Here is a 24,710-nt window from a genome sequence, read left to right on the forward strand (position 1 = left end):
CCGATACCTGGCAGATGAAATTTTAACATCGATAAATGTAAGGTACTCCATCTAGGGAGCAGAAATATAAAGTACAGGTATTTCATGGGTGTCACTGAAATAAAGGTAGCTGATCATGAGAAAGACCTTGGTGTGTATGTTGATGCTTCCATGTCCCATTCTCGCCAGTGTGGGGAAGCAATAAAAAAGGCCAATAGGATGTTGGGGTATATCTCCAGGTGTGTGGAGTTTAAGTCAAGGGAGGTAATGCTAAGATTATACAATTCCTTGGTGAGACCTCACCTAGAATATTGTGTGCAGGTTTGGTCACCATATCTTAAAAAGGACATTGTGGCCTTAGAAAAGGTGCAGCGTAGGGCCACAAAAATGATTCCTGGTCTTAGAGGAATGTCATACGAGGAACGGTTACTTGAGCTAAATCTGTTCAGTCTCAAGCAAAGGAGACTGAGGGGGGACATGATCCAGGTATATAAGATTCTAACAGGTTTGGATGCTGTTCAACCAAATAGTTACTTCAGCATTAGTTTAAATACACGAACTCGTGGCCATAGGTGGAAATTAGCGGGAGAACACTTCAAGCTGGATTTAAGGAAGCACTTCTTTACACAGCGTGTAGTCAGAGTATGGAATACCCTTCCTGATAATGTAGTGCAAGCTGAATCCTTGGGTTCCTTTAAATCAGAGCTAGATAAGATTTTAACGACTCTGAGCTATTAGTTTAGTTCTCCCCAAGCGAGCTTGATGGGCCGAATGGCCTCCTCTCGTTTGTATAGTTCTTATGTTCTTATGTTCTTAAGGGCAAAGTTGTGTCATCATGGAGGCGATTCCAGTTTGTGCAACCGGCTGAGAAGTGCTGCACGATCTGTCTTAAATCGTCTTGCTCTCGTGAGCTTTTTGTACACAGTTGACACTTTGCAGCGCCGGCTGAAGTTGGACAAAAAAAAACTAAGCATGATGCATTGCGTCAGGACCAGAATGCATTGCTTTAAGCCAGCGCTGTAAGCGGCTGCATGAAGTATCATGCACCCTATATGTCCGTAGCATGGTATGGTACCGCCCACTCCCCTGTAGACCAGTGGCGCTGGATGTGTATTTGCATAGCATGATATGGTACTGCTTTTGATTTAACAGATTATTATTATTATTATTATTATTATTATTATTAATTCACCGCGATTTTGTTTAATAGGGCAACAATATAAAACACCTGATATAGCAAAGCTCACTGGCTGCTGACTTTGTGGGACTTGCTCTTATGACTTACAGTAGTCAGTAGATGTTTCAGAAGCTTTGGTTTATTCCAGGTGCTTCTCTGCATGGGGCTCCCTGGGATGCAGATAAGGTTCTCCTATGCGGAGGTACCGTAGATGGAATAAAGGGGATGGAATGACAAACAGAATTCATTAGCCTCCCTCAGTAATGGATATTCTGTTTCTTCTCCCAGGTTAGCCCCCTCTCACAAGAATAATACATCAAGACCTGCTCATACTAACACTGATGGACCCCACCCACCAGAGAGAATCCTTCAGGATTCCTTTCGAGTTACACACTTGTAAGTACTTCTGCAGCACTAAAGGCAAGGAATCAATCAGCATACAGCAATGAACTCAGGCAACCTAAACAATCCCTAAAAATAACTAACAATCAAATGTGGTAGAGACTAATATCCACAGTATATCGTCCTTGATCACTCCCCTTGTTATTCAGCACCAGGTGCTGGTACTCCCCTTGTTATTCATTTCTAGGTGTCAATACTCTGAGCATATATTGTGAAGTACCATTACGAAGAGGTGCTGTACTGTGTACCTGTGAGTACTGACCAATTTCAAGTACTGAATGTATCATGTATCGTTTCATTTCCAAACTGCCAATTGATTATTGGAGGAACATGTAAGTATAAATAAGGTAAGTAATGAAACCAACAGATACAAACAATTTAGAGAGCAAGGTCATTTCAAACTCAAAGACAGGAGCAAAGCATTCTGGCTAATTTGTGGTCCATTTTTGGGTAGCATGTGGCTCAGTGGGCTTGTGATCGGAAGGTTGCTGGTTCGAGCCCGGCCTCGGCACATCTGCAGGTCCTTCGGCGACGCCCTTAACCCCCAGCTCTCTGGGTGCTGCTGTGGGTGGCTGCCCTTTGCTTTCTCTTATAAAGGGCAAGTTGGGGGAGGCATAAAGGGAATTTCCCCATGGGCACCAATAAAGTGTCTTATTATTATTATTATTATTATTATTATTGTTGTTGTTGTAGACTGTTAACCCTGGTCTGTGACATATAGCCTTCCAGAGCATATAGTTGTAAAGGTGCTTTAAAAGCACTCATGTCAATGACTACATGCTTTTTTGACTGAAGCATACGGTAGAATACAGCATATACTGTAGTTATTAGTCCAAATTAGTGGACATCTCTGCCTGTGATTATAAACTGCCTGGACCTGCCGAGTAATAACTGCCCATTTTGCTATGTTTGAAAGACACTACAGCTGGAAAACTGACGTTTGAATATAAAGCTAACATTACTTTCGGTTTGTATTACAGAGTCAGGCTGTGATACACAGGAACTGGTTTCTTTACAGCCATAATCACCTAAGCAATGGCTCACCATTCCCATGGAGAGGTTTGGCTATAATGTTTTGGCATAAGATGCATGTTTTCTCTAAAAACCTGACACTGAAAGGCAGGAAAGCTTAAGTTGAGTAACTATTTTCAGCTGAATACACTAGGTTTTATGTTTTTTTTTTTTAAATATATATGTGATATATCACCTATTCTAATGAACAGGTAGCAAAAACGTCAATTCAGAGTCAATTCAATTGATTTGCTGAAAATAGCAGACAAAAAGCTCACTCTCCGCAGTGCGCTTCCTCAGGCTACTCCCTTATCATAGCGCACTGCATGAAATGTTAGATGTACTGTAACAGAACAGAATAACTTAGCAGACAAAAAGCTCACTCTCCACCGTGCACTTCCTCAGGCTACTTCCATATCATAGCACACTGCACGAAATGTTAGATGTACTGTAACAGAACAGAATAACTTCATATAAAAAATGTAGAATTATATTGGATGCTGTCTTAACAAGATGTTTGTAATGTATTTTGTTTTTGACCTTTATTGTTCTAATGTGCTCTATTGGGTCTTAAACTATTTTTATTGCTATTTAAATCGGAAGGGTCTCTCAAGACATTTTAAAAATCAGTGGACTGATATGCTTAAATAAAGGTTTAATAATAATAATGCGGAAAATAAACGCACACATATAGTAATGACAGAATCACAATAGGTGTCTCCAGCAGCCACATACAACAGGAAAAGTGGTTTCTGTTAATGTAAAGGTCAGTGCATGTGTGTGAGTGACCATGTACAGGTTTGTGAGGTCTCATGGACTCATCTCCGACATTCTGCAGACCCAGACCTCGCTCGCTGTCCTCTTGATGCATTCTCTGGAGGAGCTCACTGAAGATGAGCTGAAGAAGTTTACATTTTACCTGATTCACCTGGTGTATGAAGAGTATCAGCGCATTCCCAGGGGTCAGCTGGAGAATTTGGACAGAATAGGCATCACCGACATGATAATACGTTCCTATGGTGAAGTCGGTGCTCTCAAGGTCACGCTTGAGATCCTGAAGAAGATGAACCTAAATGATCTTGTTCAGAGACTGAGTAAAGACCTGAAGAAGGGTAATCATATTTTTAACCTTTCTTGTTTTTTTTTTGTCTAAATTGTAACCCTTGTAACCTGAAAAATTAACATATTGTATATCATTAAATGGGAAATGTTGATGTTTGTTAGATAGGGATGCTGAAGACAGAAATAAATCTGAAATTCTTCCTTATTTCAGGTCCCCAAGCAGGAAGTGAGCTGGGTGACATATTGGAGCAGAGTAAGAGCTGTATGCTGTTCTGTAGTTTACACTTTGCTTTTAGCAAGCAAGCCCACTCTTTCTTTTCTTATAATATAAGCATGCCCGGGGGGCAGCCAGTTGATCCCCAGGGTTTTTTTTTTCTCCCTACTTGGGAGTTTTTGGTTCCCCTTTTCCGTTGTCATCTGTTTCTCTTTGTATTCTGTTTTCCGTGTTTTTGAATTATTCTGTATAAATGATGCAGGAATGTATCAGAACATGCCCATGTAACGCACCTTGGACTCGGTAGTGAAAGGCTCTATATAAAAATACATTGAATTGAACCCTGTATATCAGGGCCAGTACAGGAAAATCCCAGGGGTGCTGTCCATTCAAAAGGGGGAAAATTTAAATTAAAATACGATTTATAACTGTGTGATACGATTAATGGTATTTAATTCAAACAGACATTATTATGTCAAAAAGATCAAAGGACTCCAGTGCCCAGGGAGGAAAAAAAGAAAGAGGAGAGGAGGAAAAACGGGAAAAAGACAAAGGTAATAATCACTAATCAGAGTAATTACTGCAGTGTTTCTCATCCCAGTCCTCGGGGACCCCGAACAGTCCATGTTTTTGCTTCCTCTCAGCTCCCAGTGCACGTGTACCAGGTATTCAGTGTTCCTGATTGGCTGGGAACTATGAGGGAGCAAAAACATGGACTGTTTCGGGTCCCTGAGGACTGGGTTGGGAAACACTGAATTACCGTATTACTCTCTGTGGTACGTGGAGTGTTATTAGCTTACCTTGGATAATTCTGCATTTGCTAATTTAGTAAATAGCTAAAATTAATGTCAGTTACTCCCAACGTAAATTCATTAGGGAAAGTTGGAAATACCTTTCAGGTGTATGGGATCGCATCATTTTCAGAAACACACTTTATCGTGAAGTGTCCTGCTGCACCTGCATGAACCGTCCACTGTATATGTAAATTGTAATAGTCAAATAAAATTATTTTCTGTTCCCATCCCCCTTTTTAACTAATAGTTTAAAATCTTTGCAATTTTATTACTGATTAGTCCAGGGGGGAAGTGATATATATATATATATATATATATATATATATATATATATATATATATATATATATATATATATATATATATATATATAATCTCACTTCCGCCTTGAACTAATCAGTAATAAAATTGCAAAGATTTTGAACTACTAGTTAAAAAGGGGGATATATGTAAGGAATAATTGACGACAGGTCGTTGAATTATTAGAAAGACTCCGCTTCGCGTCGTGGCTGCATTACCACCTCGGGTGTGCATTATTTTCTAATAATTCAACGGTCCGGAGTCAATTATTCCGCTTATACTACGGTTGCCACACCTCAAGACATTGATCAGATGATATATTTCAAGGGATTCGTCCGGTTTTTCTACTTAAATCGCTATTGTGAGTAGGATTATTTCTTCCGCATCTCATCCAACGACTCATTTGCTAGTTCCAAAACGTCATTTTAAAGCTGGCAATGGAGGCTTGAGCTGTTGATAGCAGACTAATGCAGTTAATAATGAAGTTATTAGAAAGAGAGCGAGAGAGACAGAGACACAGAGAAAGAGAAACAGAGAGAGAGACAGAGCTTGTATGAAGGCTACCTCTGTGTGTCCCTCAACAGTGTTCTGAAGCACCGTCTCTAAACTGTAAGTCTGCTTTAAGATGCAGCGCTGTTATTACCTCGCTAGTGAGAAATGTCATGTTTAGCCTTTAAGTTGGTACACTAGGCTAACTAATACTGCTGCAGCCCAGTTGTTGAAAGTTTCATATTCACCGTAAATATAAAAATTTACTTTCGGAAAATCGTCTGTCATGTTGTTGTTTTTGTTAGTCCTGTGTGCTGTATAGGTACTGTATGCTAATTTCCGTTATTACAGTTAACTATGCGAAGTGATATGGAACTGTAATGCGGTCAAGAGAGCTGCCTGGAACTACGTTCGCCGTGCGTTTCCCTGAAAATAATTGCACACCTCAGAACGTTCGTCAGCCAATCAGATTCAAGCATTCAACGGTCCCGTAGTATAAATATATATATATATTTATATACACACACACATCCACCATGTAATAAAAATCAGTTATTTTGAATTTGTGGGGACCATTTTGTCCGTTACCACAAGGGGAACCTCAAAATTATTTCTGAATCTGTGACTGCAATCGAAAAACTAAAAATGTCAAAAGTCTCGTGTTTTGCTTGGTTACTTCTGGCTAAGGTTGTCATTGGTGGGCATAGGGAAATGATTACAAACGTTGTGTCGTTCTTGTGTGTTTTCAATATCCTTCTTCCCATTCTGATCAAGATCATGATGAGAATTTGCATTTTCCTCTCTTTTTTTTCAGGGGAACTCATGCAGTGTCAGCACAGAATAAAATGTAACCTGAAGCAGAAATTTCAGTGTGTATTTGAAGGGAAACCTAAGGGAGGACAGCCAACACTTCTCAGTGAGATTTACACAGAACTCTACATAACTGAAGGTGGGACTGGTGGAGTCAATGATGCACATGAAGTGAGACAGATTGAAACAGCATCTAAGAAATGGCGAACAGAAGATACTACAGTCAAGTGCAATGATATATTTAAACCCTTATCTGGGCGTGAAACACCTATCAGAACTGTACTCACTAAAGGAGTGGCAGGTATCGGGAAAACAGTTTCTGTGCAGAAATTTATTCTCGATTGGGCAGAAGGAAAAGCAAACCAGGATCTTCACTTCATATTTGCTCTTCCTTTCCGGGACCTGAATTTGATTAAGGATGAATACAGTCTGATTGAACTGCTTCACCGCTTTGTCCCAGAACTGAAATCGCTGGAATCCACTGAGCTGTTTAGTTATAAAATCTTGTTCATCTTTGATGGTCTGGATGAATGTCGCCTTTCTCTCGATTTTCTGAACAATGAGAGCTGGTTTGATATAACAAAGAAAATGTCACTTAATGTGCTGCTGACTAACCTCGTTAAGGGGAATCTGCTTCCATCTGCTCTCCTCTGGATAACCTCCCGGCCTGCAGCAGCCAATCTGATACCTCCTGACTGCATCCACCGGGTGACCGAGATACGAGGGTTCAGTGATGCCCAGAAGGAGGAGTATTTCAGGAGGAGATTCAGTGAACAGAGCCTGGCCAACAGGATTATCACACATGTGAAATCATCAAGGAGCCTCTTCATCATGTGCCACATACCTGTGTTCTGCTGGATTTCAGCTACTGTGCTTAAGAGGCTTTTTAGTGAGACTGACAGGGGAGAAATTCCAAGGACTCTAACTGAAATGTACACACACTTCCTGAACGTTCAAACAGGATTTAAAAACGAGAAGTACATGAAGAAATTACAGCTTAAAACACACAGCCAGGAATTCCTTTTAAAACTTGGTAAACTGGCTTTTGACAACCTTGAGGAAGGCAATCTCATATTTTATGAGGAAGATTTGATAGAGAATGACATTGACGTCAGTGAAGCTTCAGTTTACTCTGGACTATGCACAGAAGTCTTTAAAGAGGAATATGGGTTGTATGAGGATAAGGTGTACTGCTTTGTGCATCTGAGCATCCAGGAGTATCTCGCTGCTTTATATGTATTTCTGTCAAACTCATCAGCCGACCTGCTGAAGACTGCAGTGGATCAGACATTAACAAGCAAGAATGGACATTTGGACCTCTACCTCCGCTTCCTCCTGGGTCTCTCAACAGACTCCAGTAAGACTCTGTTAAAAAGGCTTCTGGGACAGACCAGAACCAGCTCACATAACATTGAGGAAACAGCCGAATACATCAAGTGGAATATACAGAATAATTTATCTCCAGAAAGGACCATCAATCTGTTCCACTGTCTGAATGAACTGGGTGACAATTCTCTAGTAAAGGAAATCGAAAGATACCTGAAGTCAGGGCGTCTTTCAGCAGATGACCTCTCACCTGCACAGTACTCAGCTCTGGCCTTTGTGATGCTGATGTCAGATGAGGAGCTGGATGTGTTTGATATGAAGAAATTCATCAGATCAGATAAAGAGCACTGGAGGCTGCTGCCTGTGGTCACGAACTCCAGGACAGCTTTGTAAGTAACGTAGGGATGGGAAATGATGTCTGGTCTGGGAGTTTTACATGGACATGTTTGAATATATAGCATATTACAGTTTTTTACAATCGCTATGACAGTTTTTGCAATACATTTAACAAGTTTCCTAAACTCTTAACGCACCAACACACCTAAAACACACAATTGACAAAACGGTTAACTTCATGCTCAAAATCACATGTTGTAAACTAAACCTCAAAACTAATTTTCAAAATACAATAATAATCTACCACAGTACATTATGTCTAGCAAAACACTGCAAACAAGTTTTAAAATGTTTGCAGTGTTTAAAAAAAAAAACACTAACACAAGTTCTCTTCCAACAGGAACATTTAGTCAATCATAACACATTGACAAAAAAAACACTATCATTAGCTGTAATTACAGAAACTGCATTATTTTATGTCAGGTCTGCCCTTATATTTGAAGCCTTTCTACATTTTTGTTTTGTTGGGTTTAATAAATGCATGCATTTTGTTTCCTTTGCTGCAGAAATTCAATACAAAAAAAATAGTTTTTTACAATTGCTTAGGCACGATTTTAAAAACAAGGCTCATTTTGTAAAAACCCTACACACAATTCACACATCTACACACACAAGTAGCAGAACATCTCAGATCTTTTGCAAAATGAAACACTTAAATCAAAACTGTACAATAATTTACCAAAAGCCCATTTTGGTACCCTATGGCAGTGATTCCCAACCGGGGGTACGCGTACCCCTAGTGGTACGCGAGCACATTACAGGGGGTACGTGGAAAAAATTTTTATATTTAATTTCCCTGATGATGGGTAAATATTATCAGCCATTCCATTAGCTGTGCCCTGGTATAGAAAGAAAATCTATCTGGGATGTGTTGCTTAATGAATTAAATGTTCAAGTTATGGAGATTTAATAAAATGTTTTAAATTTGATAATCAGTTGTACGTTCTACTTTTATTGAATCATCAACACATTTGACAAAGGGGGTACTTGTGGTATGAGAAAATCTCTCAGGGGGTACACAATTCAAAAAAGGTTGGGAAACACTGCCCTATGGCGCACACATGGTTCATACAGTCGGATTCTGTTTGAACCAATTACACACTGCTGTGCTCAATCTTAAACACTTGTAACATTTCTACTTTTATAATGATACAGTCTTGGTTTGATTTTTTTTCTCTTTTTTGGGATATTGATAAAGAACATGAATATATTTAGCAAACACAACACATGAGACTGCAAGTACTGCACCTTGATGAACATATTTATTTCTTTTCATGTACTCAAGTCAGTCAATACTGAACATTTGAACGAAACATTCCTACGTAACAAAACATTTTTCCAGTTTCCATATGGTATTACAGTTTTTTTGGATTGCTTATGCACGATTTTCAAAACAGGGCCCGTGTTTTCAAAACAGTACACACAATTAGCACAACCACACACCCAATTAGCAAAACACTACAGATCCTTTGCATAATTAAACACTCTTGTAAAAACTATACACTTATGTTTAAAAACCACACTTTTTTACCATAAGAAACACACGTTTCACATTTACCATATTCTGTTTGCACGAGTTACACTTTTAGCACTTCTACTTCCCTATGATTAGAGTAGGCTACCATCAACAAAGTACAAATATAAAGTAAATCCACCAAACACTACACAAGACCAATGTTGCACACTGAAGAAACTCATTTATTTCTCAACATGCCCAAAATGTTGACATGGAGATTCATAGTACTGTAACAACATGTCACTTTACGTATTGTACTCTAAGTTTACTGTAACAAAAAAAAACACTAGGCATTGTCTCTTCGCCTAGCTGGATCTGGCCAGAGAATTTCATCAACATCGTAGGCAATGTTGTCATTAGCAAGACACCTTGGAAAGAAACGTCTTGAATGACGAATCCATCCTTATATTGCTGCTACCTCCATCTGGTCACAGGCCTCCTCCATGGCTTGGATGAGGGGTACCTCAGCCTGGAGATGGAGATCATATACCTTCCACCGCCATGCTGAGAAAAACTCTTCTATAGGGTTGAGGAATGGAGAGTATGGTGGAAGATATAGGACGGTGAAATGTGGATGTTGCTGAAACCAGTTCTGAACCAGAGTAGAGCGGTGGAAAGACACATTGTCCCAGACAACAATGTATTGCATATGATCGATTTGGTTTGCTGCTGTTATGTTGTGCAATTGGTCCAAGAATGTAAGTATGAGTGCTGTGTTGTAAGGGCCCATATGGGCATGGCGGTGGAGGAGCCCATTCTGTGTAATGGCTGCACAGAGTGTTATATGTCCCACACGTTGCCCTGGGACATTGACTATAGCCCTGTGGCCAATGACGTTTCTTCCCCTCCTTCGTGTTCTCGTCAGGTTGAATCCAGCCTCATCTACGTAAATGAACTCATGCTGGATCTCCTCTCCATCCATTCGTAAAACTACCTGAAGAACAGTGTCAGGCAAAATTGTGTAGTTCAGTGTAGATATAGTATACATATTACAGTACAGTAAAAGATTATGAGACAGTATGCAAGATCACACTGCTAAAGTGAATACATACCTCTGCATAATCATGCCGCAGTCGTTTCACCCTTTCGGAATTGCGCTCGAAAGGCACTCGATAAATTTGCTTCATTTGAATATGGTTTTTTTTTAGGATGCGTGCCAGTGTTGATATTGAGACCTGATGGATATCGTTGAAACTGGCATGGTTATTGACAATGTTAGCTTGGAGCTGTTTGAGTGTTATAGCATTGTTGGCCAAAACCATGTTTACTATCTCCCTCTCTTGCTGTTCTGTGAACATAGGAGGCCTTCCCCCTTGTTGTTCCTGACCCTCAATCCTATGTAGAAAAAAATCTGTAAACAATAGTACAGTATATTTCACAGGACAAGGTAACAGAAGTGCTGATACTGCATAGAATACAGTACTGTAAAGCAGTTACTGAAACCGTGCAGATGTTTTTGATATGGTGATATTTGTACAATACCTATTTTCCAGCCGAAATGTTCTTATCACACTTGCCACTGTGTATCGGCTTAGATTTGGCTGTACTCGCAGTCCAGCCTCCCTCAGCGTCAGGCCATGGTTGACATGACATAGGAATGTTCACAGAACAGCAAGAGAGGGAGATAGTAAACATGGTTTTGGCCAGCAATGCTATAACACTCAAACAGCTCCAAGCTAACATTGTCAATAAGCATGCCAGTTTCAACGATATCCATCAGGTCTCAATATCAACACTGGCACGCATCCTTAAAAAAAAACCATATTCAATTGAAGCAAATTTATCGAGTGCCTTTCGAGCGCAATTCCGAAAGGGTGAAACAACTGCGGCATGATTATGCAGAGGTATGTATTCACTTTAGCAGTGTGATCTTGCATACTGTCTCATCTTTTACTGTACTGTAATATGTATACTACATCGACACTGAACTACACAATTTTGCCTGACACTGTTCTTCAGGTAGTTCTACGAATGGATGGAGAGGAGATCCAGCATGAGTTCATTTACGTAGATGAGGCTGGGTTCAACCTGACGAGAACACGAAGGAGGGGAAGAAACGTCATTGGCCACAGGGCTATAGTCAATGTCCCAGGGCAACGTGGGGGAAATATAACACTCTGTGCAGCCATTACACAGAATGGGGTCCTCCACCGCCATGCCCATATGGGCCCTTACAACACACCACTCATACTTACATTCTTGGACCAGTTGCACAACATAACAGCAGCAAATCAAATCGATCATATGCAATACATTGTTGTCTGGGACAATGTGTCTTTCCACCGCTCTGCTCTGGTTCAGAACTGGTTTCAGCAACATCTACATTTCACTGTCCTCTTCCACCATACGCTCCATTCCTCAACCCTATAGAAGAGTTTTTCTCGGCATGGCGGTGGAAGGTATATGATCACCGTCTCCAGGCTGAGGTACCCCTCCTCCAAGCCATGGAGGAGGTCTGTGACCAGATGGAGGTAGCAGCAATACAAGGATGGATTCGTCATTCAAGACGTTTCTTCCCAAGGTGTCTAGCTAATGACAACATTGCCTGCGATGTTGATGAAATTCTCTGGCCAGATCCAGCTAGGCAGAGTGACAATGTCTAGTGTTTTTCTTTGTTACAGTAAACTGACAGTACAGTACGTAAAGTGACATGTTGTTACAGTACTATGAATCTCCATGTCAACATTTTGGGGCATGTTGAGAAATAAATGAGTTTCTTCAGTGTGCAACATTGGTCTTGTGTAGTGTTTGGTGGATTTACTTTACATTTGTACTTTGTTGATGGTAGCCTACTCTAATCATAGGGAAGTAGAAGTGCTAAAAGTGTTTTAGGTTTATCACAGCAGAGTGTAACTCGTGCAAACAGAGTATGGTAAATGTGAAACATGTGTTTCTTATGGTACAAAAGTGTGGTTTTTAAACATAAGTATATAGTTTTTACAAGAGTATTTCATTATGCAAAGGATCTGTAGTGTTTTGCTAATTGGGTGTGTGGTTGTGCTAATTGTGTGTACTGTTTTGAAAACACGGGCCCTGTTTTGAAAATCGTGCGTAAGCAATCGTCAAAAACTGTAAGAATGGAGAGTATGGAGGGAGGTTGAGTGTCATGTAAGGTGTCCAGGAATTCAATAATGTGTGCAGTGTTGTATGGGCCTATGGTTGCATGATGGTGAACAACACCATTTTGGCTTATAGCTGCACACATGGTTATGTTACCACCACGTTGTCCTGGGACATTGATGATGGCACGGTGTCCAATAATGTCCCTGCTACGTCTCCTGGTTTTACTGAGGTTAAAACCGGCCTCATCTACAAAAAGTAGCTCATGTCTCATGGCATCTGCTTCTAGTTCCATCACTCTCTGGACAAGACAAAACAAATGCAACACATGAGGCCCATGCACAGCACTACAGTATGCACTTCCAAATTCAGAACCAATGACACTATAGCTTACCTGCACATAGTCATATCGCAGTTGCTTTACACGTTCTGTGTTTCTCTCGAAAGGAACTCTGTAAATTTGCTTCATTCTTATTCTGTGGCGCGCAAGTACACGACTTAGTGCAGAAATGCTTGCACTGTGTATATTTTGAAAGATGGTGTCATTATCAATTATGCGCTGCTGTATTTCGCGTAGTCTTATTGCATTATTGGCAATCACCATGTTCACTATATGGGTCTCTTGCTCTGGAGTGAACATTCTGCCTCTGCCCCCAACATCTGGATGTCTAGCAATTCTGTAAAGTAACAATTTCAGTATTTTTGCATGTATGGTACTGTTGTGTTTCTCATTAGAGTATGGCAGTGCTACAAAGTACTCTCATTTTGAAATGTCCTAATGATGCTTGCCACAGTGTAGCGGCTCAATTTAGGGTGAACCCATTGGCCAGCTTCCCTCAGGGTCATCCCATGGTTGATGACATGGTCCACTATTGTAGCTCTGATGTCATCAGTTATTCTATTTCTTACTCTTCTTACCCTTCCTCTTTCCCCTCCTCGTCCTCTTCTTGCTCCTCCTTGTCCTCTTCCTCCAACTTCTTCACCTCCACGTCCTCTCCCTAGGCCTCCTTGGCCTCCTCTGATTCTCACTCTTCTCACTCTTACTGCTCCTTCCATTGTACTCCACATAGACAGCTTACCTGTGGCTTATTTATAGTGCTTAGGCTGATTGCAAAGTGAACTAATTATCTAAGTAGTTTTCACATGTGAAAGTGTGCCAGACTGTTGGCAAAATAGTGTTAATGATAGCCATACATGTGCATAATTTTGCTAGGAGTGTGTTGGAAATTTGGTAATTGAGTGTAAGCAGTGAGTTGTGTTTAAAGTTCTGCAAAAAGAGTGTTGTGCAGTGAATTGTGCCTACAGTTTTGCAAAGTGTGTGTTACAAAATTGCAAACTGAGTGCAAAGCAGTGTTTGTGCTTTTAGTTTTGCAAACTCAGTGAGTGGTTTTGCTATAAGTATTAATAGTTTTAGAAATTGTGCTATAACAATCATAGTTAGGGTTTAAGCCATCAGAAAAAACTGTAAGCAAACAATTGTTTGCACACCTGATGACTGTGTTGAACCAATTGGTTGGACGGTGCGGTTATTTGACAGTCAGTGCTTTGGTATTGCAAGGAAGTGACTTCATGATAAATTTTTGTGTGTAATGTATGTTAAGTGTGTTTAGTGTTTTGCAAATCACTGTGTGTTATGTTTTGCAAAAAGTGTGAAGCTGAAAATGTGCTTACAAATGTGCAAATCTAGGTCGGTGTTTTGCTCCTTGAGTATAAGGATTTGTTAATTGTGAGAAAGTTTTAATTTTAGTGTCTAAGCAATTGAAAAAAACTGTAATGACCATCTCAGAGTATCTTTATAAAATGTACAGTTTATGTAAAAAAAAATACAGACACAGAACTGCTGCAGTACAGACTTTTATTTGCAAAAGGACATTACTGCAAGATATAAACAGAAAAAGCACCAGAATTATAATAAAAAAACAAAGTCACCTTCTGTTCTGCCCGGTCTTCTGCATTTGGCCACATGTTCTCATCCACATCACACCTGATATCTTCTCTGGAAAAGCATCGTGGGAAGAATCTTTTGGCATGCCTTATCCACCCCTGGCAGTGTTCAGCTGTGATGTCTTGGCATGCAGCATCCATTGCACCCAGGAGGGACATTTGGTCATGTGGACGATGGTCAAAAACCTTCCATCTCCAGGCTGAGAAAAACTCCTCAATGGGGTTGAGGAAAGGGGAGTAAGGGGCAAGGAAATGGGACATCATCCTTGGATGGGCGTCAAACCAGGCTGTGACTGCACGGGAATGGTGGAATGCCACATTGTCCCATGTGATGACATATATTGGCAAGTGGTCTCCCACCTGTCCCCTTTCTACCTCTGGCAGCAGTCTTTCGTGCAGGTCTTCTAAAAACAGGAGATGGCGGTCGGTGTTGTAGGGGCCAATCTGACATTTATGCAGGAGTGCACCGTTGTTGGAGGTTGCGGCGCACAAGGTGATGTTGGCTCCTCTCTGGCCCGGCACGGTAACTGTGGCCCTTTGGCCTATTATGTTTCTCCCACGGCAACACCTTTTCGCCAAGTTGAAGCCAGCCTCGTCAACATAGATAATTTTATATGGGAATACATTGGCCTCCAACTCCATGACTCTCTGAAAGTAGTAGACACAGTGTATGTAAATGCTGTGCTGTACTGTTATAGAGTAGTTTGCCGCAAAACACACTGTATAGTACAGTAATGACTGTATTGCATAACCTTACCTGGACGTATTGGTGACAAAGTTCTTTGATGTGTTCACTGTTCCTTTCAAAAGGAACTTTGTATAGTGTTTTCATTCGGACTCTGTGCTTAGCTAGAGTCCGAGAAATGGATGTTATGCTGATTGCTGCAATGTTCCCAAAGACAAGGTTGTCCTCTACAACTCTGGACTGAATGTCCTTCAGTTTTATTTCATTGTCAGCAATCACCTGTCACGATCGCCGTTAATTAAGCGGGCGATCGCTCGGGCAAGCGAGCAAACAGGAAGCAGGCAGGCAGAATCAGGGGTAAACGGGGTTTAATCTGGAGACGGGAACCAGGATACATCAGACGCCTACGAACATCAATGACAGACAAGGGAAACAGGTAAGACCAGGACTTAAATAGGACGGGACTAATCAAAGTAAGTGGACAAAGCTGGAGACGATCAGGGAAGCACACGTGGGTAATCAGGGGGCGTGGCACACACGAGGAGCGGACGAGCCGGGCATGACAGAACCCCCCCCCCCAAAGGCGCGCTTCTCCGGGTGCGCCTAGGAGGAGGCGACGGACGGGACGAGGGAAAACAGGACCTGAAAAACAAGAACAGAATGGTCAACGCAGGACTGGAAACAAGACCGAGGTACAGAACACAGTGAGGGACAAGACATAGGACAAAATCTGACAGAGGGCAGGGAAGGCGGATAGACAGAGGAAGAAGGGCGAAACAGAAGGAACGGGTGGAACAAAAGGACCGGGAGTGTGTGGAGGGAACATCGAGGAGCAAGGAGCAAAGAAGGGTGGAACAGAGGGACGAGGAGCAAACGAAGGAGGGACGAAGCGAGGGGGGGCAGAGACAGGAGGGACAAAGCAGGGAGGCCAGGGAGAGAAGGAGGGGGAATACAGGGGAGCCCGAGGGAGCCCCAGCGGGCGACGGGAGGCAGCCGGAGGGGCCGGGAGGCTGGAGCCGGAGGGGCCGAGGAGGCAGGGCGAGGGACCGACAGAGGGGATGAGGAGGAAGTCGAAGGGGGAGCTAGGGAAGGGGACAAGGGAGCTGAAGGGACCACCGGCAAGGGCAAGGAGAGGGGGGGAGCCCCAGCAGGCGGTGATGTCCTCATACGCGCTGGAGTGGGGGGGACCGCAGGCGACTGAGAAGCCGCCTCGGGCGTGCCCGCCGGCGACCGACGAGCAGCTGGCAGAGGGAGCAAGGCAGGGCGACGAGGCTTTGGAGGGGGACCCGCAGGCAACAGCCGACCCGGAGGGCCAGGGCCAGCAGGCGCCGACCAAGCCACAGTGCAGGCGAGGGAGGGCGAGCCAGGGGGCAGGGCGGGAGGGACCCCAGCCCTACGTCGGTGTCCTCTCCCCTTGCGGGACACCGACATGGGGGTTCTTGGCCGGGGTCCAGCTCGCAGGGGTGAGGACCGAGGAGTCATCAGGGAGGTCCCCGAGGGGTCCCACTCACGAGGAGCAGACGAGCCGGGCATGACATCACCATGTTGACAATAGCAAGTTCCTGTTCTTCATTCAAGAGCTTTCCTCTGCCCCCTGAGGGAGGTAGACGTTGAATCCTTAGAGGGACAAAATACAGTTACATATTAGAGACCGGAGGCATATAGTCACTCATACAGTAAATGGTAAAATTATTTACACTTTGCTGTAGGAGAAGCAATATCCTACCTGTTGGTTTCTCTGAAAATACGGACAATGGATGCTACTGTGTCCCGGATGAGATTTGGCTGTACTCGTTCCCCAGCCTCTCTGTATGATAGCCCGTGGTTCATGACATGGTCAATGATAGTAGGTCTTATTTGATCAGTTACCCTAGCTCTGGTCCTTCTTTGAGCACCACCACGCATTCTCCTCTCTCTCTACCTTGCCCCACTCCTCTGAATTGTCCTTGTCCCACTCCTCTCAATTGTCCTGGTACTCGTCTTCCTCTCCCTCGTGCAGGCATTTTCTTTCTTTCTTTCTTTATTTCTTTCTTTGTGTTGCTCTATATTGTTCCTTTTCCACACAAGATCAGCCCAAAGAGTAGTCTTTTAGAACATATGATCATGTGATTGGAAAAACCTCAACACCTGAGTGTGGTTCCTAGATGGGAATCAGCTGTGATTTATATATTTGCATAACCGCAATAAGCTGTTTCTAATTGGCAATGGAATAAAATACAGGGAATATATTTGTGTTTCAATTCACAATATGAACAGCTTTTCACTTTGACTTTAGCCTATATAAGTTATGTTTAGAACATGATGTTGTCTGTTCTGACATACAGTGTGAAAGCATTTGTAGATTTGACTGTAAAATTACATTGTTTTGGTCTTGGTTGAGCTTGTGTGTAAAAGAAGTTCAAGCATTTTAAATTGGTGTTAACTATGCATTTTGTATCATAGCAACAAGAAATGTGTTAATTGTATAGCCTACAAAGATGGATGTTGTGCTAACTGTGTTAAGAGTTTAGGAAACTTGTTAAATGTATTGCAAAAACTGTTATAGCGATTGTAAAAAAACTATAATTTGAAATATATAAAATATACATTACTCCTTGTGTATTAGTAACTATGCTGAATTTTTTTTATGACCTAACCTGCTATAGAAACAGTGAGGGCTCTTTATCCACAGGGTGTATAAGTGGTATGTGAGTGTTATTGTCAGCAGGCGTGTTCATGTGATGCAGCCCAGAGCTGGGAGCTTCCGTATGACTGCTGTCTCTGGCTGCTCGCTGGCGCCCTCTGCTGGCCTTAAGCTGCTCCTGGCTAAAAATAGAATAGAACTGAGTATCTTTGTCACAGTACATGTATTGATGCTCCTCTACTTACGAATGAGTTACATTCTGAACGGCCATTCATAACTTGAAAGTCATTATTCAACATCATTTTAAGGGTATGTCACGGGACGTGGTGCGCGAGCGCGGCGGAGAGCGGCGATTGTGCGGAAGGAGGAAGCAGGCAGGCAGGATACGGGACGAACGGGGTTTAATCGGGAATACGGGGATCTCACGCACACAAACATCAATGAACATCAATGACGGACAAAGGACTCGAGGAAGGCCCGGACTGAAATACACAGGACTGATTGAAAATAAATCAGACACAGCTGGGTACAATCCGGGAAACACACGTGGGTAGGCAGGGGGCGTGGCACACAGGAGGAGCCGACGAGCAGGGCATGACAGAACCCCCCCCCCAAAGGCGCGCTTCACCGGGCGCGCCAGAGAGGAGGCGACAGACGGGACACGGGAACCGGGACCTGGAGCAAAAAAAACAGAACTATCAACAAGAGACGGGGAACAGGACCGAGGCACAAAACAGGACAAGCGACAGGACGTGCGACAGGAGCTGACAAAGGGACGGGAAGGCAGAGAGACAAATCAGGAAGGGAGAAACAGAGGGAACTGGCGGAACAAAAGGAGCGGGAGTGACGGGAGGGAACGACGGGAAACCAGGAACAGAGCAGGGCAGAACAAAAGGACCAGGAACAGAGGACGGCGGGACAAAGGCAGGAGGAGGAACAAAGACAGGCGGGACAGAGACAGGAAAGAAGGGAGAGAAGGCGGGGGAACAAAGGGGAGCCCGTGGGAGCCCCAGCGGGCGACGGGAGGCAGCCGGAGGGGCCGCAGGCGGCCGGGAGGCCGGAGCCGGAGGGGACCACGGAGGGGCAGAGGAGACAGGGCGAGGGACCCGCGGAGGGGCCAGGGAGGGAGCAGGAGGGAGCACCAGGGAAGGGGACGAGGGAGCTGGAAGGGGCCAGGGCGAAGGCAAGGCGAGGGGGGGAGCCGCTGCAGGCGGCGACGTCCTCCGACGGGCCGCAGGTAGGGGCCCCGCAGGCGACCGAGGAGCCGCCGTCGGGGAACCCCCAGGCGACCGACCAGGCACCGGAGGGGGGAGCGAGGCAGGGCGACGAGGCACCGGAGAGGGACCCGCAGGCGACAGCCGACGCGGAGGGCCAGGACCCGCAGGCGCCAACCGAGCCCCAGCGCAGGCGAGGCAGGGCGAGCCAGGGGGCAGGGCGGGCGGGACCCCAGCCCTGCGTCTGTGTCCCCTCCCTTTACGGGACACAGACATGACCCCAGGTCGGGGTCGAGTTCGCCGGGGCGAGGGAGAAACTGTCACAGGGGGAGAAGGGACAGGAGCGCGGTCAGGACTTGGAGCGCGGTCAGGACTTGGAGCGCGGTCAGGAACAGGAGGGGGCTGCAGTGGGGGCGCCGGCCCGGGAGCTGCAGGTGGCTGCAGTGGGGGCGCCGGCCCGGGAGCTGCAGGTGGCTGCAGTGGGGGCGCCGGCCCGGGAGCTGCAGGTGGCTGCAGTGGGGGCGCCGGCCCGGGAGCTGCAGGTGGCTGCAGTGGGGGCGCCTGCCCGGGAGCTGCAGGGTGCTGCAGTGGGGGCGCCTGCCCGGGAGCTGCAGGGTGCTGCAGAGGGGGCGCCGGCCCGGGAGCTGCAGCAGGCAGCGAAGGCGGCTGCGCAGGCGGCGGCGGCAGCGAAGGCGGCTGCGCAGGTGGCGGCGGCTGCACGGGAGCGGGGTCCGCCGACAATGGCGGCTGCACGGGAGCGGGGTCCGCCGGCAATGGCGGCTGCACGGGAGCGGGGTCCGCAGCCCTCTGGAGCTGGAGGAGCTGCCGAACCCCCTCTGCCATTTTCTCCAGATCCCCCCGGTCGGAGGCGGGAGTAAACGCGGCAAAGTCCTTCTGGAGCCGCGTTATAATGTCCTCTGCCTCCGGACTCACTGGAGTGCCCAGTCCCTCCCAGATCCTCCAGAATAGCCCCTGGAGGGCGAAGAACTGGGAGATGCAGTCGGCCGTCTTCCCTGGTTGAGGCGCGGACGGCGCCTCCGGGGTGGCTGCTGCAGGGGGGATGAGCAGTGGGTCCGGGTATTCGAAGGACTCCTCCTTGCTCTTCTGGCGCCTGGTGGCAGCGGGAGGTGGCGCGATGTCTGCAAAAACAGACGGCGAAAACACCGGCTCCCGCTCCAGGTAAGGGAAGAGGAAGGGCTCTTCCTCCTCGTCCTCACTCGAGGGCCAGAACATAGAGACTGGGCAGGTAGCTCGCGGGAGCGGCCCCCGGGCTGGAGACCGGACGGGTACCTCTTCCTCCGGCGCGATCCAAAGCCTGGAGAGCGAGCAGGCTCCCAGGCGGATCGGCTCCTCAGGGATCCTCCTTCTTCTCCGCTTACTTTTCTTTTTGAGGTCTGTCATTCTGTCACGGGACGTGGTGCGCGAGCGCGGCGGAGAGCGGCGATTGTGCGGAAGGAGGAAGCAGGCAGGCAGGATACGGGACGAACGGGGTTTAATCGGGAATATGGGGATCTCACGCACACAAACATCAATGAACATCAATGACGGACAAAGGACTCGGGTAAGACACGGACTGAAATACACAGGACTGATTGAAAATAAATCAGACACAGCTGGGTACAATCCGGGAAACACACGTGGGTAGGCAGGGGGCGTGGCACACAGGAGGAGCCGACGAGCAGGGCATGACAGGGTATACGCAGGAATTGACATAACTGGTACGCAAGTACACATTCACCTTTAAAAGCGATACGTGCGGCAATCGACTGTTGTAACAGCATGAATGTCTACATATTTTATTCAGTTTCATAGCAGATGAAATACCTGAATCACTGCACTCACACCATTTCATTCCCACTAAGCAGGTATAGACTTCAGCTTTTTAATTTTCAGAAAAGAGGACATGATGTACATGCTTTGTTTTAATATTGTTATACTGACTTAATATTGTTATACTATGTACTAAATACCGGGGCTGGACTTATCATAGTTTCATAGCAGAGGACCCTTAATCACATTTCCTCACGTGGAATTACACCAAATAAAATGCTCCTTTATTTTGGGTGCCTGCTGCCTGGGCCCCTTCCTATAGCACATCAGCCACCTGTCAGCTATGAGAGAGGAATCACTCCTGTAATCAGCTCCCACTGTACTGTACAGATCTGTGTGGAAGACAGTGTACAAAATGTTCATATTCTAAGGTCTCTCAAATATGATTCCTGGCGGTACTGCATCCATTCATTTTTTGCAATTAAAATTTAACTTTAACATAATTGGTACAGTATTTATATAAAATAAGCTGTGCATAAGGTAGATCGGCCTGACAGGCCTGCATTAGCTACTGCATTAGTATCTCCTCCTTTCCTAGTCAGTTTGGGGACACCTGGCAGAAAGGTGGCTGATGACCACAGTGGAGACTGTTTCATTGGTCTGAATATGCTACTGGAGGATTCACAGATAATTTTTGCTTATTAAATTCATGAATCTGCACTCACCTTCAGTTCATGTAAAGGCTGAAATGAAAACAATGTGAGCTATATTTGCGTGGGAAAGATGAGGAACTATTTTAAAAAAATACTTAAAAAGCTTTAGATCAGCCCACAGATACCATACAGGTGTGTACACTTTTTTAAACTCCACTCTAGACATATTCACTTGCTGCCAGTGTTTTGACACAGGTTGTCTGTGTTCAGAGAGAGAGAGAGAGAGAGAGAGATGAAAAGCAGGCTGCTCACCAGTCACCCTCTCCCAGTCCTGGCCACAACACAGGCAAACCTGGGTTCAGAATAATGCCCCCAACTGGCAGCTTTTTATCGGGAACAGGGAGACCAGGGATGGAGGAAAGGGGGGAAGTCCTGAAAGGCTGATTGGTCTTGTGGGGTCCAGGACAGTCGCTGGTCCCAATCAGGCCATGGCTTTGGGCACGTCAGCACTGGTGTTTTGAGGGGTTGCTGCCAACTGTATTTTGTCTGAAATTTTGTGATTTCCTTTCTGCAGGCTGACAGGCTGTAGAGTCACAGAAGATGGCTGTTCTTCCCTGGCTTCAGCTCTGAGGTCAAACCCCTCACATCTTAGAGAGCTGGATCTGAGCTACAATCACCCAGGAGCCTCAGGAGTGAATCTGCTCTCTGCTGTACTGGAGGATCCCAGCTGTAAACTGGAGAAGCTGAAGTGAGTACAGAATGAACATTTTATGTCACTTCAAGGCAAGTTTGTTTATGTAGCACATGTTCAAACACCGAGGTCATTCAAAGTGCTTTACGGAAAAGATAAGAAATAAAATGCCCGTGGCCTGGGGTGCTCTGGTGCCAGGTGCCCTTATAAACACCCTTATGCTGGAACATGGTGTTTGTTATGGACAGACTGTGGTTAGTACAGGAGTCCAATAACAAAGCAGGCCTCGGGTTCTGATCGTCCAGGCCGTTTCTCCCAATCACAGCCCTCCATGTTTCACTGTTCTTACCCACATGAGCGTTAGTCCCCCAGCAGAACAATGGAGTCCCCAGAGGGGGCGCCTTCCAACATCCCATCCAAGGTCTTCAAGAACGCCGCAAACTCTGAGCTGGTGTTCGGTGCATAAACACAAACAGTCAGAGCCCGTCCCCCGATTCAAAGTCGAAGGGAGGCGACCTTCTCATTCATTGAGGTGAACTCCAACCGACCCGGGGGGGGGCTATAAGTAGACCTACCCCTGCCCTCCGCCTCTCACCATGGGCAACTCCAGAGTGGAATAGAGCCCAGCCCCTCTCCAGAAGTTTGGTTCCAGACCCCGAGTTGTGTATCAGCAGTCAAACCATGTTAGAAATGATTAATCAGTAAAGCTGGAAACCAATAAGACTTAGCATGCGATTTGTGTTGGTTAGCAGCACTAAGAGATGAAGAAAAGCGACACTTGTGTTGCAATTGAGAACTTAACCATGTTTGGTTTAACAATAAGTACTGATGAAAATATAATGGACACTAATCAAAACCAGAGTGATATGCTTTTATATGCTGTGCAATAAATTCACTGTTTAAAAAAATCTCTTTTGTGATGACTGTGTTCACTTTAATGTAAGATAGTGTGCACTAATGCAAGAAGTGGTTTTTTAAGTGTCTCGTTTTCCCAAGGGTGGACTGGTGTGACCTCACTGGGAAATGCTGTGAGGCACTGGCTTCAGCTCTCAGATCAAACTCCTCACCCCTGAGAGAGCTGGACCTGAGTGACAATGACCTGCAGGATACAGGAGTGAAGCTGCTCTCTGCTGGACTGGGGGATTCACACTGTAAACTCGAGATACTGAGGTCAATAATACGGGGTATTCCTCACTGTAAACTGGGGATACTGAGGTCAATATTACTGGGTATTCCACACTGTAAACTGAGGATACTGAGGTTAGTATTACTGGGTATTCCACACTGTAAACTGGAGAAACTGAGGTCAGTATTACTGGGTATCTCACATTGTAAATTGGAGATACTGAGGTTAGTCATATTTGTCAGGTCAAACAGTAAACTGGTATTTCACAATGACACTGCAACTGGCACACAGATTAAACTACAGGCCACAAGTATTTGACAGTACAACTGAGATAGTATTCCACACTGTAAACGGGTGATACTGAGGTCAGTATTACTCAGTATTCCATGCTGTAAGCTGCAATTATTGAAATATTTATTAGACCTGACATATTTGCTTAAAGTAATACTTTTCTGGGTGAGATGATATTATTTATTGGAGCATTTTTTGTCTGTCTCTCTGCAGGCTGACAGGCTGTAGAGTCACAGAAGATGGCTGTTCTTCCCTGGCTTCAGCTCTGAGGTCAAACCCCTCACATCTTAGAGAGCTGGACCTGAGCTACAATCACCCAGGAGACTCAGCAGTGAAGCTGCTCTCTGCTGTACTGGAGGATCCCAGCTGTAAACTGGAGAAGCTGAAGTGAGTACAGAATGAACATTTTATGTAAGTTCAAGGCAAGTTCGTTTATGTAGCACATGTTCAAACACCGACGTCATTCAAAGTGCTTTACGGAAAAGATAAGAAATAAAATGCCCGTGGCCTGGGGTGCTCTGGTGCCAGGTGTCCTTATAAACACCCTTATGCTGGAACACGGTGTTTGTTATGGACAGACTGTAGTTAGTACAGGAGTCCAATAACAAAGCAGGCCTCAGGTTCAGATAGGGCAGGCCTTTCCTCCCAATCACAGCCCTCTAGGTGTCACTGTCGTTACCCACGTAAGTCCCCCAGCAGAACAATGGAGTCCCCAGAGGGGGCGCCTTCCAACATCCCATCCAAGGTCTCCAAGAAGGCCGGATACTCTAAGCTGGTGTTTGGTGCATAAACACACACAACAGTCAGAGCCCGTCCCCCCGACTCTAAGTTGAAGGGAGGTGACCTTCTCGTTCATTGGGGTGAACTCCAACTGACCCGGGGGGCTATAAGCAGACTCACCCGTGCCCTCCACCTCTCACCATGGGCAACTCCAGAGTGGAATAGAGCCAAGATACTTACAGTATGCATGTACGTGAAGTAGAGGCACTAATTTTATAATAAATAGGTACAGCAGTACTATGTCATTCTTCTTCTCTTATAGTGTGGATCACGGTGGAGAGTGCAGGACCAGGCCAGGCTTACAGAAATGTAAGTGTGTTTGCATATTTTTATCAATAATACCATTAATATTATTTTATGATTGTATTCATCTAAATGTTGTGATGAGTGTGGCTTT

At 45.0% G+C, this 24,710-nt stretch overlaps 1 protein-coding gene across 1 annotated transcript in view; it reads left to right on the forward strand.

The window, feature by feature from the left end:
• LOC125728378 (NACHT, LRR and PYD domains-containing protein 12-like) overlaps positions 1-24,710 on the forward strand; it is a 33,328-nt gene that overhangs the window by 6,796 nt on the left and 1,822 nt on the right. The window contains exons 2-11 of the mRNA XM_049005379.1: positions 1,445-1,552; positions 1,746-1,808; positions 2,539-3,681; positions 3,843-3,884; positions 4,310-4,399; positions 6,243-7,953; positions 22,000-22,173; positions 23,113-23,286; positions 23,747-23,920; positions 24,576-24,622. Coding sequence (XP_048861336.1) covers positions 3,360-3,681; positions 3,843-3,884; positions 4,310-4,399; positions 6,243-7,953; positions 22,000-22,173; positions 23,113-23,286; positions 23,747-23,920; positions 24,576-24,622 — 2,734 coding nt within the window. The 5' untranslated portion in view covers positions 1,445-1,552; positions 1,746-1,808; positions 2,539-3,359. The remainder of the gene's footprint in view (positions 1-1,444; positions 1,553-1,745; positions 1,809-2,538; positions 3,682-3,842; positions 3,885-4,309; positions 4,400-6,242; positions 7,954-21,999; positions 22,174-23,112; positions 23,287-23,746; positions 23,921-24,575; positions 24,623-24,710) is intronic.

This window comes from Brienomyrus brachyistius, unplaced genomic scaffold (assembly GCF_023856365.1).
Source record: "Brienomyrus brachyistius isolate T26 unplaced genomic scaffold, BBRACH_0.4 scaffold272, whole genome shotgun sequence".
Classification (NCBI taxonomy): Eukaryota; Metazoa; Chordata; class Actinopteri; order Osteoglossiformes; family Mormyridae; genus Brienomyrus; species Brienomyrus brachyistius.